The following is a 14,307-nucleotide window of genomic DNA, read 5'->3' as shown; positions in this document are numbered from 1 at the left end:
ATCAAGCACAAGGTAAGAGCTTTTTCTAACTGCCACTTAAAATCTCTCTCAAAGGCCATAAAAGTAACTTGCACATATGAATAGTACACATACCCATTTTATTATTTTTAAAATTTTGTTTCATTTCATTTTTGTATTTTGTATCTTAGAGGGAAGACAGACGTTCAACATGAATTAAACTTGAAAAGACAAAGAGGGCAGGGAAAAGTAGGAAGATAGGAATCATACCAGCAAGTAGTATTCAGCAAACTTTCACCACTTATATTCATAAAGGAGGATATATTTGCTTGCAATCCAGGCCCAAACAACACCCTTATTAGAAAAAATACTAATGGGTACTTATTCTTTTTGCCTATGCTATGTCATTCATTTTCATACCCGATCTTTCCTGTATTAGCAGTAAGTTTTGGTTCTAAAATATCCTAAATGAACTATAGAGATTCTCAAGCAATACATATTCATATGTTAGAAAATAATCTAAGGTAATCTGCATAGTGTCCTCAAGAAGGATTTTCTCTATACTCCCCTTTGCTGTCAGAGTAGAAATACATTTTTTAAAAAAAAAAGCAATTGGTTAAGGCAGCAGAATGACAACTACAACTTAAGATACCCAACTATCTAACAGATCGACTTTGGGTTTATAGACATCAATTCAATTAGTAATGTCTAAATAACTCCAACATTAAAAAATAGAGGCTCCCCAAATAACTAAGTCGCAATACAGAGAAATAGGGTAGTGCATCTATTTAACGGCAATCCTCAAAAATCAGCAGCAAAAACAAAGAAGCAAGAAAATAAAAAGTCCCCTCCCCTGCCCCATTACCTATAATTCTATCAATAATTTTAACTACAAAGAAATAATTACCTTTCTCTCAGAAGAAAACCTCTACTCCAACCACAATTCACAAAGCTGACACTCCTAAACTTACGTCTTCCCCTTACACTTCTAACAGATTTAGTATTACATTAAAAGACTCAAGTAGAAATTGTAATTGTCTCTAAGACTAGGGGGAAAAGGAGAGACGGCTCAATTTATAATAAAGAGTAAAAGCAGAAGGAATAGCAGATATACCGCCTCTACTACCTTTTGTCTCTTACTTGTTAAGCATAAAACTGGACTTAGGACAACATTATTTAAAACTGTAAAATATAAATATTATTTTCTGGCAAATTAAACAAAAAGGTATAACGTAAATTCAAATGACAAGGAAAAGAAAAGTGGGTCACTGTTTAATAGCTTCTGCTCTGAAAGCTTCTTACTAATTTTGATTTCTAGCACCTAGCACAATAAGCATTCAACTTATAAACAGATGCTGAAATAGAACAGAGTTATTTTCTTACCTGAGATTTTAAATTGTTTGAACCTCCTTTAAAATCTTTATTTTGTTCAATAATTTAAAGAAAAAGATCAGCAACTGTGAGATTATAACTGAAGAGCTGTGAGACCTACTCTACTAAAATGATGAATGACCTTGGACACCAACAATTTGGCCACTCTTTTCTTAGCTCCACTGTTCTTTTCCATGGTCATATAAAAAAACGACCGTGTCATACATACTGAGGGAGAACTCCAAACTCAAAAAAAAATAGGGTCCAAAAGAAGCTACAACTAAGTAGGAATTCCATTCAACCCTAACAAATCCCCGTTTTTGGTAATCATTCACATTACAGAAAGATTCTCTGCTTTAAGAAAGATTTCATCAAAGAATTTTTTTTAAAAGGGAGCTCCCCCATTGCATTCATGTATTTAAGAACATACACTACTCCGGACAGGATGGGGGTGGGCAGAACTTAAGCTAATGTACTAGAAAGCTCATAAAGGGCCATCCAAAAGCCAAAGGGAAACAGCAGCCTTAAAATTTCAACCTAAATCCATGGAAAACAATAACTGAGATAATGTAACATCTATTTCTTAAAGAATTTTTTTTTTATATTTATTGCTGTCTGAAGATGAAGACATCTTTATTACTCTTTAAGGTTATATATTATTTTGGGCTTCTAATAACCAAATGTGTAATGACTTAATTCCTGAAAACATTTTCCAATTGATATTTAAGTGCTGGTATTTTTGAAGATACGTATCTTCCACTTCTCTGTAATCAATGCCAGGGTAAGAAAAATTTAAAGAGGTAATCCTTTGAAAAGTCTCACTGTTTTTGCCTATACAACTCCCTACCAAAAATGACAAAAGCATCTTTTGTCAGATTCCATCATTTTTCTGACGCTATGACATAATATCTTACTTTATCTTCAAAGTTTGAGATTTGGACAATTAAGTACTTTCCTTTGGACAATTAAGCACTTTCTAGAATAAATCAGATTGGCTAAACTTTTACTTGGTAACTCATTTCACTTGGTAACTTGGTACTTGTTTCTTTAAAACGATGTATGGCTTAAATGAAAGATGACCGTTTTCCATCTCTAGGCAAACAAGTTTAAGTTGCATAATTTTCTAACAATATGAATTATTAGACCCTAGAAATAAATGTCGAGGAAGGTCTCAAAGAAAAGAATAACTGATATGGAGTACTTACATGGAGTTCTGCCTGAAAGAGAAAGAACTAAATTGAAGTCCTACCACGCTTGCTTAATCGTATGCCAATCACCACTAATCTGGTGATGTATGTTAAAGACTAATCACTAAATTTCCTTTAAAGTATATTTGACTTTAGTGAGATTTTTAAAGTTTTGAAATCAACATAAGTATTTTACATAAAGGAGAAGTACTTATATTTTTATTCTATTTCAACTTATATTAGAAAAGCTCAAAATTTAAAAGAACCTAGGGCCGACCCACTGGCGTAGCGGTTAAGTGCACGCACTCTGCTTTGACGGCCCAGGGTTCGTATCCCGGGCACGCACCGATACACCGCTTGTCAAGCCACGCTGTGGCAGCGTCCCATATAAAGTAGAGGAAGATGGGCACCAATGTTAGCCCAGGGCTAGTCTTCCTCAGCAAAAAAAGAGGAGGATTGGCGACAGATGTTAGCTCAGGGCTAATCTTCCTCACAAAAAAAATAATAATAATAATCTAAAAGAACCTTGTTCCCTTGTAAAGTAACAATTTTTTTTGTTGTTACTGTCAAGTTTTAAGTCATTCTCAAACTTACTTATATAAGGTAAAATTTTGTCGTATCTGCTTTTCTTAAGAAAGGTATAGGAACAATCAGATATATAATCAGATATACACAAATAAAATGTAATAAACAGAAATAAGATGAAATGATATGTTAGTGAATATTACTATCATTTTGCTTTTCCTCAGGCAGCATAATATAATGAAAGAAATACCAGTTTCTGGATATATAATTTGTGACTATCCAGACTAGTCTGTGACTGTGACTAGCTTGGATCAATCATGCAACCTTTCTAGTTTCCTCACCTGTGAAACAAAGAGAATACCTTACAAGTTTGTTTAGGATTAAAGATATTGTGTATAAAATTTACAGTGTGCTGACATAAAACAGATACTAGAAATGATGGTTATTAGTAATAAGAAACAAGCTGACTTGCTTGTTCCATCAGATGGACCACTGAGAAAAGCGCTCTGATGATTAGCCTACAGGTTTCAGATAAAACAAAAAATCCTGCTAAGAGGAAGTAGTAAGTCCTTATCCATGTAAGCACCAATCTTACAGTAAAGATAAAGTGCTTTAAATATTTACAACAATGTAAACTTACTTGAAAGCAAATTAAGACATTCTTAAATCAAGCAGGTCTTGCTATTGGTATTTTTTAAGGCCTTGGGGCTGGGCTAGTAATAAATCTATTTTCCTGCTACAAATATAGAAATAAGATTATTAGCAAAAGAGAGGTGGAGAGTGTATAGGGTCAGATGTAGTGTATGTGAAGAGAAGTGAGGACTCCGTTATGGGGGAAAGCCAGATGATTACAAAAATGAAACAAAGAAGTAAAAATAAGACTCTTCAAACTAGAATGTACTAGTAAGAACCTGGGTATCTTATCATAAAAGCAATACCTCTGTCCTCAAGCATAGTGCATTAAACTGAAATTTCATCAGTATTTTATATTAGTAAAAAGAGTTTCACATAGCACAGGGTTTTAAGTCAGATTTCTGTAGAAGTATCTATCCAATATACAATAATAGATTCTTTAAAGGATAAGTTTAACTATCAGATCCTTTGTATGCTGAAAAATATATGCAGCTCTTTCTACACTGAAACCTAGGTCTTAAAGAAAAATAAAGTTGGGGCAACAAAACAAAATATTAAACACCCAGTCATTATCTTTGACCTTTCAGTATGAGCAAAAGAATCAATACTTTACGGAGAGAAGAAAGTATTCAAGAATAAGGCCCAAAAGTTCAAGTTAACTTTTATTTCTATACTTTCTGACGCTTTCATTTTTCATAATGTTTAAGAAAGCATAAACATTGATCCCTAGCTATACTGGAAACTCAATATAATAGCAGTAATTAGTTTTAGAAGCAGGAGGTAAGATAACCAGCAGGAAGGTTCTTGTAAATGGCATCTTTTTTTTTTTTTAAAGAGAATTTTATTCTTTTTTTTTTAATTTAAATTAATTTATTTATTTTTTCCCACAAAGCCCCAGTAGATAGTTGTATGTCATAGCTGTACATCCTTCTAGTTGCTGTATGTGGGACGCGGCCTCATCATGGCCAGAGAAGCGAGGCGTGGATGCGCGCCCGGGATCCAAACCCGGGCCGCCAGCAGCAGAGCGCGTGCACTTAACCGCTAAGCCACGGGGCCAGCCCCAGTAAATTGCGTCTTTTAGTAGGTTACCCACCACAAACTGGGAGGCCCCCACTCAGCAAAACTCTGACAGTGAACCCTTTATTATCCAGCACCTGGCATGTGTGCATTATAATACTAAGTGATGTTCAAAAACAACATCAGTTCTTCTCAATTATCAAAGATTAAGTTATACTTAACTTAGGTTCTATGACAAGTATATTTATTATATTTTATGTGATACATATAAAATAAATAAGTTCTTTGAAAGTTGTTCACTCAAGCTAGATATTATGTTTTCCTTCGTAATACAGCCATTCAGTAAGTTTAGAACATAGATGTTCTTATAAGTTTATGAAACTAACGAGTAAAAATTAGGTGGTTTCAGAAGGTTGATCAAACATTCTAAACAAGTAGCTTAAATATTATTTCCAAATAAAACCAGAAACAAAGATGACTATGAAGAAAAACAGAAATAGTAAAACAATAAAACAAGGAAACAGAGAATTCTGGAAAAAAGAACACGGAAAATTGGAAAAGAAACAAAGTATTCATGTAGATTGTGAATATGTACATTACCTAGGTTTCTCTCAACTCAAACTGAGTACATACTAAACTTTTTCTAGTAGGCACACCTCATTTCTTGAATGTTTCCAATTAACTTCCAATGTTTCCTCTTTTGGTGTATTACTTGGCAAAACCAAATGAAAGATAAAATGATCATCCAATTGTTCAACTTCTTAATTGTTTTCCCTGCTTTCAAAGTATACATACATTGGGCTGAAAAACTTCTGAGTTGCTAACTAAAGAAATGCTGTAAAACTATATTTACAAATAGCATGAAGAAAACTGGAATGAGTCCAAATGGGCCTTGACCAGCTGAGTATATTTAATTACCATTAGTAATAATCATAAGCATCATACAAAAAATTCCACCATTAATATAAATGACCAAATTGTCTGCCAACAACGAAATAAAATATCAGAGTCTTCTGAAAAAGTATATGAAACATTTTTAATGTTCTAGTGGCCAATGACTCAGCCTATATAGAAAATGTTATCATATACTTAGAAGGTAACTATTACTACTTTTATATTCACATTAATACTGCATATAATAGTTCCACATATACTTATTATCATACGTATTATAATAATTTATAAGAAACACTTACTGGGTAAATTTTTTGGATGGATGGAAGGATGGGTTCAGGTAGGGCTATAAAAAGAAAAAGTTTAAAGCTTCCGTGATTCACATAATTCATTTTACAAAACAATAATTTGTCAGCTATACTCCAGGTATGAGACTATAAGGGTTTCTGGTAAAATTCAACAGTTTCCATATATGTTTTGTGAAATTAATTCTGATACCTAAAGATTTAAATTCAAAATATATCTAAGCTGACAATTTAAGATTTGCTAATAAGCTATATATATATTTCTATGTAAACCAATGTTCCTTACATGGTTTTAGAATAATAGGCCATCGACAAATGGACACACATCATTTGGTCTAACATTAGACACACGCAAAATAAGCAAGACAACAATTGTTCTACAGATATTGAACGGACATTGTTAAGATGGATGTAGCTATCAAAAAAATTTTTAAGTACAGACCAATGATACTATATCATGAAAGAACAACAGTTCTGTCACAACTGTGTCTTTATTACTTAATTTCTTCTAACAAACAATAATACCAAAATTGAGATAGTTTCAGGAAATTGATCTACTTGAAAAAACCTTCAACTTCATTAATTAATTTTATGTTATTTATTTATTTTTTTGGTGAGGAAGATTGGCCCTGAACTAACATCTGTTGTCAATCTTCCCCTTTTTGCCTGAAGAAGATTGTCCCTGAGCTAACATCTGTGCCAATCTTCCTCCATTTTGTTTGTGGGACGCTGTCACAGCATGGCTTGATGAGCAGTGTGTAGTTCCATGCCTGGGATCCGAACCCTCGAACCCAAGGCCACTGAAGCAGAGCACGCGAACTTAACCACAACGCCACTCGGCTGGCCCCCATTAATTAATTTTTTAAAAGAAGGCCTTAACAAAGTTAGAAATCTAAATCAGATCTGCACCAAACTGCCATAAAATAAATAAAATTTCATACCAAGAAATCATTATCTTCATATACTACTCTATTTTTTAGTTGTCATTCTTCACCCTTCAATAGTTTTATCCAAAGCCAATCTCTTTTAATGCATTAACAGTAATTTCACATAACTATAATGTAAATGGAAAGGCATGATGGCAAAGTGCCTAATATTCACAATATAAGAAATAACTAAAACATGTCTTGAGTATGGTGAGATACAAATAATGCATGTTCAAGATTTCTTTAAAGACCAAATATAGTACCATATGATGAACTATGTATTTAAGAATTAGAAATACTACATATAATTAAATAAACTCAGTAACAATCTTTAATTCACTTCTAATTTGCTATTTAACAAAAACTTTCTTAAATGACTTCTGGAATACATTAATGTACGTATAATCAACCATTATGACCAACTTACATAGTCTCCAATTAGGATTATAAATGTACAAATTTATACCACATAGTATTTAAATTTCCCTTCTGTATCATGCTTTATTCCCAAGTTGAAAACTACAATAAAATAAAATTCCATGACAGTCTGGAATGTTCACAGTGTATGACTGAAAATATTAGGGGGAAAAACTCACTTATTACTTACCAGAATCCCTCTTAGAAAGTAAGGATACATATTTTTTTCCCAGAGGTATTAAAATGCTCAAAATTCTAGAAGACCCTACAAATAAACTCAAGCCCCAGACACTTGAACTCTAAAAGTCTCGATATTTGTATAACATTTTAAAATGGCTTTCTAATAAATTTTGTTACAATACAGAATTGGAAAATCTTACTAGAAATTAGTTTATTTAATTAAAAACCTGAATTTCTTTCCCACTAAATACTCCTAATAAATTAAAATTATAATTTAAAAAAAGATGAAGAAAAGGTTATAGAGAATTAGAAAAAAAATTTATTCATTCTAGAATCATAACTAGAATGCTAGAAGAGAAAAAACAAATACTAACCACTGGTTTAGAGTTTTTCAATAGACAAAGAGCCTTTAAACTAAGCAATTTGGAAGCTTTGGGGGCAGGGATATCATTCAGTAAATCCCTTATCTGACAACCTTAATGATTTAAAAACACTAGTCATTACAGAAGCAATTAGTGTATTGTGGCAGTTATTAACACTCTCCTGATAGTAACCTCAAAGCATTTAGTAGTTCTTCAAATATTTACTTTACTCTAAAGCAACAAACATTCTGGAAGAATGTGGCTGAAACATTTTTTTTTTTTTTTTTTGGTGAGGAAGACTGGGCCTGAGCTAACATCTGTGTCAATCTTCCTCTATTTTGTATGTGGGACACATCACAGCATGGCTTGACAAGCAGTGTGCAGGTCTACGCTCGGGATCCGAACCTACAAATCCCGGGTCACCCACCAAATCAGAGCGTACAAACTTAACCACTACACCACCAGGCTGGCCCTGTAACATCTATTTTGACTTCAAAATTTTGGACTTCAATTTTTTAAATTTCTCTCTCAAAAGCAAAATAAGACAAAACAAAAACTTATTACTGCAATATCTGATCAAAAGATAATATAGCTAATCTATAAGATTTTACTTTGCCTGCAGTTCAGATGAGAGCTTTCTGGTCAGGCCTCACAAATTTATACACGTAAACATTCCATACTGATTCATCAAAAATTCAACTAGGGGGGGCCAGCCCGGTGGCGCAGGCAGTTAAGTGCACGCTCCGCTGTGGTGGCCTGGGGTTCGCCAGTTCGGATCCCGGGCATGCACCGACACACTGCTGGGCAGGCCATGCTGTCGCAGCGTCCCATATAAAGTGGAGGAAGATGGGCACGGATGTTAGCCCAGGACCAGTCTTCCTCAGCAAAAAAAGAGGAGGATTGGCAGATGTTAGCACAGGGCTGATCTCTTCACAAAAAAAAAAAAAAAATTCAACTTAAAAATAGATCTTCAACAACACTAAGCAACCATTAATTTTGAAAATGCAAAAACAATTTAAAAATGCGTAAGACAGTTCTGTACCTGGTAACACAGCAAATAATCCATGAATATTCATTCATATTATTATTTCTAACCAACTGATACTTTTGCCTTTATTATTAACTCTTAATCTTAGATTGCCATTAAAATCTTGTCAATGGGTTTTTCCCCTCATGCTTTCATCAGTCACCTTTTCAAGCATATGTAGTCTATTACTGACTGTTGAAATCCATTCTAGAAAATGCTTTAGTTAATCTTTTCAAGCTTTCTACAAACAGAGGACCTGTTTCCTTTCTCTGTTAATGGCAGAAAAGATATTAAAGCATTTAAAAAGTTAAACAAAACTTAAAGGTCATCTAATCCAACTATTCCTGCTACAGATGAGAATATTAAAGCCCGAGAGGTAGAATAACTTGGCCAAATCACAAAACACAAGTTCACTATGGCAGATCCGGAACTGTTCAATACACCTTGCAGAGGCTTTCGTGACAGAAAAAGCAACTACTTATTTCAATCTCTCTAATTTCTTCTAGGGAGAAGTAGCTTAAATTTGCCAAAGTATAGAGTTACACGAGCTCTGGGTAGCTGATGTCCTTTAACAAAGACCTAGAAATGGCTGATGATAGTACTTTAACTACAAACCACCTCAGTAAATGGGACCACTTTGTCAAGAGTAAAATATGTTTAACAAAATCTAAACCAAATTTTAACATGATTTCATTACACTGGCAAAATACTAATGTTTGCATTTTCAACTTGCTTACAAAACCACCTTGGGGCACCTGTGATTAAAGTACATTTTTCTAAAGAAGACAACCAAATTAAAATTTCTAGGGGCTGGTCCTGTGGCCTAGCGGTTAAGTTCCACATGCTCCGCTTTGGCAGCCCAGGTTCAGTTCCCAGGCGCAGACCTACACCACTTGTTGGCAGCCATGCTGTGGTGGTGACACACGTACAAAATAGAGGAAGACTGGCACAGATGTTAGCTCAGGGCAAATCTTCCTCAAGCAACAAGAGGAAGATTGGCAACAGATGTTAGCTCAGGGCAAATCTTCTTCAGCAAAAAAAAATTTCTGATGTAAACCATAAGAATGGAAGGATAAGGCACATATTATGGATGCTCATACACGTTAAATGCTTTACTCAAATCTAATTTTTAAATCACAACAAACTAAAAAATGAATAGACACTAGGTGGTGGTACATAAGTATTTGTCATATTATTCTTTATATTTGATAAATATTTCTAATCTATTCAATTTTTAATAAAAGTGAACTGCAATCCACAAGAGGACAGAGTTCACTAAAAAAGCATGAAAAGTAATATGTTTCAGACTGATCTGCAAAATTGGACAAAAAATGATTAGTGATATATAAAGTAGTATTTAAAACAGCCAACATCGTATGCTTCAAAGGCTTTTCAGAGGGGCAAATCAATCATCAAACTAGTGTACATGCAAGACTAGTAAGCAATAAAAATACATATATTATAATTAGCTTGAAATTTTTTAACAACAAAGATGAAGATTCTCTAACCTTTATGATGACTGATTCATAAAACTTTGGCCCATTTAACTATTTTAAGTTTCTCCTACTAACTCAAAAAAATTTATCTATCATTCAAATAAAAATACACTCTCATTTAATATATATTATAAAACATCTACAAGTACAGTAATATATGAAGAAAACAAATACCACTGTCCATATATAACCCTTGATAAATTTTTGGCACATACCTTTTCAATATTTGTATACAAATTAATATATACACAAACTCAAATATAGTTACCATTTTTTAAATAAAATTGGTATCATGAATATTTTCTTAAATCATTAAATATCCTAAAAACATGATTTGTAGTGGCTTTGTAAATTCCACATTAGGATTTATTATAATTAATTTAATCATTCTCCCATTCTTAAAAACTTTGATTATTTTTAATTTTTTATTATTTCAACAAACACCACGAAAAATAGCCTTACATATAAATCCATATATGCATCCCTGATAATTACCTCAGGATAAATTCTTAGAAATGGAATCTTGGAATCAAAGGGTATGAATATAAATATTACAACACTGCTTTCTAAACTGTGAAAATATCAACTCCGAATAGATCAGACCCTCGACATCCTGGTAAATGGTCTTCTATCACATTAACATCAAGTCTTTCACTCAATCTCCATGTCAGCTCACAGAGAATAAAAGCTGCTCTTGACCAACAAAAAAAACCATTTAACTTCTGTCTCAAGCAAAAAATAAAAAACATAATGAATACTACTTGAGTTTATTTTTACAGGCCTTCTAAACATTCATCTGCCTCAAGATAATGGGTCCACAATACAGTGGTAAAAGTTCTTTGAATACAAAAGCAAATACAGAAAACCATCAAAAAAATAAAAACACAGTGAAACTTCTTTATAATGTTTTCCAGGGAATAACATTTCTAAAACATTTGTACAAAATAGGAAATATGGTTTTATGGGCCTTACAAAGAACTTTTTAAAACAATGCTATTTGAAGATAGGGTCAACAGAGAAGACACCATAATGAAGTTTAACTGCATTTCCATTTAAAAAATTAGGAAATACCTGTAATACTTACTTTGTAAATAGTGCAAAACCATCAATACAAGACTATAGCTGCTTAAAGTACCACGACTGGCATCATTTATCTCATGGTGACTCGCCCACTTCTTAATCACCAGTACTAACGGACGAACTCGATTTTCAACTGAAAGTAAAATTAAAACTTAAAAATGGTAAGAAGATATTACAGTTTCTTTGAAAGTTTACATCACTTCCCAATTCCATGCCAATAAAAAGAACATTGCCTCCCTGTGTATTAAATACTGAGTTCACCATAAATGTATCTTACTTCTAAAATGTAACTTAGTTACCTTTTAAAATTATGTATTATTAAAATTCATTTTATTGACCTATAACTCTGGTAGTATACAATTGTAGTGTAGCAGTATATTATGCATATAATAAAATGAGAAATTATACACAACCACAAGCAAAGAAATGTCAGCATTTACTACAAACATCTTAAAAAGAAATAAAGAAGGAAGGATAAACAGGGAAACTGATAATTATTTAGAAACAAACAAAAAACTTACGGTATGCATAAGTTCTGAGAAGGAATGTGTTTCTTATTCCAACAATATTGTTTACATTCAAGTCGAACTCCACACAACTATTAAAAAAAAAAAAGAAAAAATTTTAGCTCAAGTACAAATTAAACTAATTCCCTAGTAACTAAATTAATATCCATCCATCCAATGATGCAAAAATAGCATGGTCCCAAAGGCCAAGGACTTCACAATGAGGCCCTAAAGAAATAAGAATGAAGACGTACTCAGTACAGCATTTTATTTTATTTTTTATTTTTTTAATTTTATTTATCTATTTATTTTTCCCCCCAAAACCCCAGCAGATAGTTGTATGTCATAGCTGCACATCCTTCTGGTTGCTGTATGTGGGACGCAGCCTCAGCATGGCCAGAGAAGCGGTGCGTCGGTGCGCGCCCAGGATCCGAACCCGGGCCGCCAGCAGCGGAGCGCGTGCACTTAACCGCTAAGCCACGGGGCCGGCCCAGTACAGCATTTTAATATGATACAGTGTACTAAAAATATAAAATAGGGACCAGCCCGGTGGCAGAGCGGTTAAGTTCGCATGCTCTGCTTCAGTGGCCTGGGGTTTGCTGGTTCAGATCCCGGGCGTGGACCTACTCACTGCTCAAAAAGCCATGCTGAGGCAGCATCCCACATAGAGCAACTAGAAGGATGTACAACTATGACATACAACTATCTACTGGGGCTTTGGGGAGAAAAAGGAAAAAAGGAGGAAGATTGGCAACAGATGTTAGCTCAGAGCCAATCTTCCTCAAAAACAAAACAAAACAAAAAAACATATATATATAAAATAGGATTATTGTTAAAAGATCTGTAATGTACTGCTAAGACTCCAATTATCTTTACCAAAAGAAATTTTCAAATTTTGCAATCCTTTCCAGATAAACAAAATCATGTGACCAAAAACATTTCTGGGCAAGTTAACCCACTAAATTATATATTCTCACCTAATTTGGAATTACAGCATCATTTGCTTTAAAACAATAGGAATAAAAAGCCAAATACAGTACAGGTGAAAAAAATACAAGCTCTGTCTATACATTATATTCCCTCCAAAAAGGTTGGTAAATTATAATATCATGCCAAATTTAGCTACTGATATCTGGGAAGAACCATAACAGTCCAACACATAACAGAAGGCATACTTCTTCAAAGACAAAGATATCATGCAATTCATAACTTAAAAAATAGAGCAATAATAATGGGATCTACAAAGAATGGCTAAACTCTCAAAATAAAAGGAAAGATTACTTACTGTATAAGTAATGGACCCATATATACTATCAGGTCCAACTTCTTTTAAACAATGAGTTTTTCTAGGAAAAGACTGCCTAAAATAAAAACCTAACAAAATTCCTTTCTACATCTTTTAATTATAAAATTTGAAATTTACTATTCAGATTTTCTTATTTTGGGGAAAGAAATCCCATAATCTTTCAACTATCCATTCACATGGACAAAATAGATAGTGGCATTAACACTTCAGACACCATATGAATTTGGCTTTGGGAAACTTATGGTAACAATGGAATTATATTCTTTATTCGTGTTTGTGCAAGTCTTATCACTGAAACTAGTTTGTACTTCCTCTATATCAATAGAGAGGAAAAAACTTAGATGAAAACAAGTCTGCAATTAAAAACTTTTTCAAAAATATGAATTCAGAGATTTAAAACTATCCACAGTACTTGTTTTAAATTCTACTTCTGGCAATACTAAAGTAATCCTTAATATGGAAAAAATTTTATGCACAAAAAGCTTATTCTAACAGAGGAATAGGTAGGTTAATGATGCTATATTCACTCAATGAAATACTGTAAAGCCATTAAAAATGAAGCCAGAAAATATTTAATGATATAAGCAAGTGCTCATGATACATGGTTAAGTAAAAAAGTCTGATCTCAATTTTAATTTTAAAAATTCTTATGCATTCATATGCATAGAAAAGAGACTGAAAAGTTTACACCAAAACGTTAACATCAGTTATCTTTGGATGTTAGAAGGGGAGTGTTTAATGGTTTGTATAGAGAAGAATTATAAAATGGTATTTTAAAGAAAACGTAACAATGAAAAACACTTGTAGAATAATCCTAAATTGAAAAAGCATAAAATTGTTTGTATAACTACAACCAAAAATTTTAAAAAACAATTATAATTAGCTAATAGTTTTATTTATGTTTAATGTTTTATCTCCTAATATCTTTATGCTTTAGAAAACTCTGTTATTTACTTGATACAAATTCAATAAATATTTATAGATTGGATGGATATTTGGATGAATGGAGCAGAAGGTCTGAGCCAGGCATATATCTAAACATTTGTTTAAAATATATATATATATATTCAGTCAATTCTGATTATTCACAGTAGTTATGTTCTATAAAGTTGCTGCA

The 14,307-nt window shown here is 32.9% G+C and overlaps 1 protein-coding gene across 4 annotated transcripts in view; it reads right to left on the bottom strand.

Annotated features, from left to right (window-relative positions):
• TENT2 (terminal nucleotidyltransferase 2) overlaps window positions 1–14,307 on the bottom strand; it is a 65,118-nt gene that overhangs the window by 15,921 nt on the left and 34,890 nt on the right. For all 4 annotated transcript variants that reach the window (XR_009223978.1, XM_058568584.1, XM_058568750.1 and 1 more), the window contains 3 exons: window positions 11,900–11,976; window positions 11,383–11,511; window positions 5,888–5,931 (listed from right to left, as the gene is read on the bottom strand). Coding sequence is in view for 3 of the 4 variants with exons in the window: in XM_058568584.1 (XP_058424567.1) it covers window positions 5,888–5,931; window positions 11,383–11,511; window positions 11,900–11,976 (250 nt within the window). In the remaining variant the exon portion in view is untranslated. The remainder of the gene's footprint in view (window positions 1–5,887; window positions 5,932–11,382; window positions 11,512–11,899; window positions 11,977–14,307) is intronic.

Source organism: Diceros bicornis, chromosome 1, assembly GCF_020826845.1.
Source record: "Diceros bicornis minor isolate mBicDic1 chromosome 1, mDicBic1.mat.cur, whole genome shotgun sequence".
Taxonomy (NCBI): Eukaryota; Metazoa; Chordata; class Mammalia; order Perissodactyla; family Rhinocerotidae; genus Diceros; species Diceros bicornis.
This window is presented reverse-complemented; position numbering and strand designations above follow the sequence as displayed.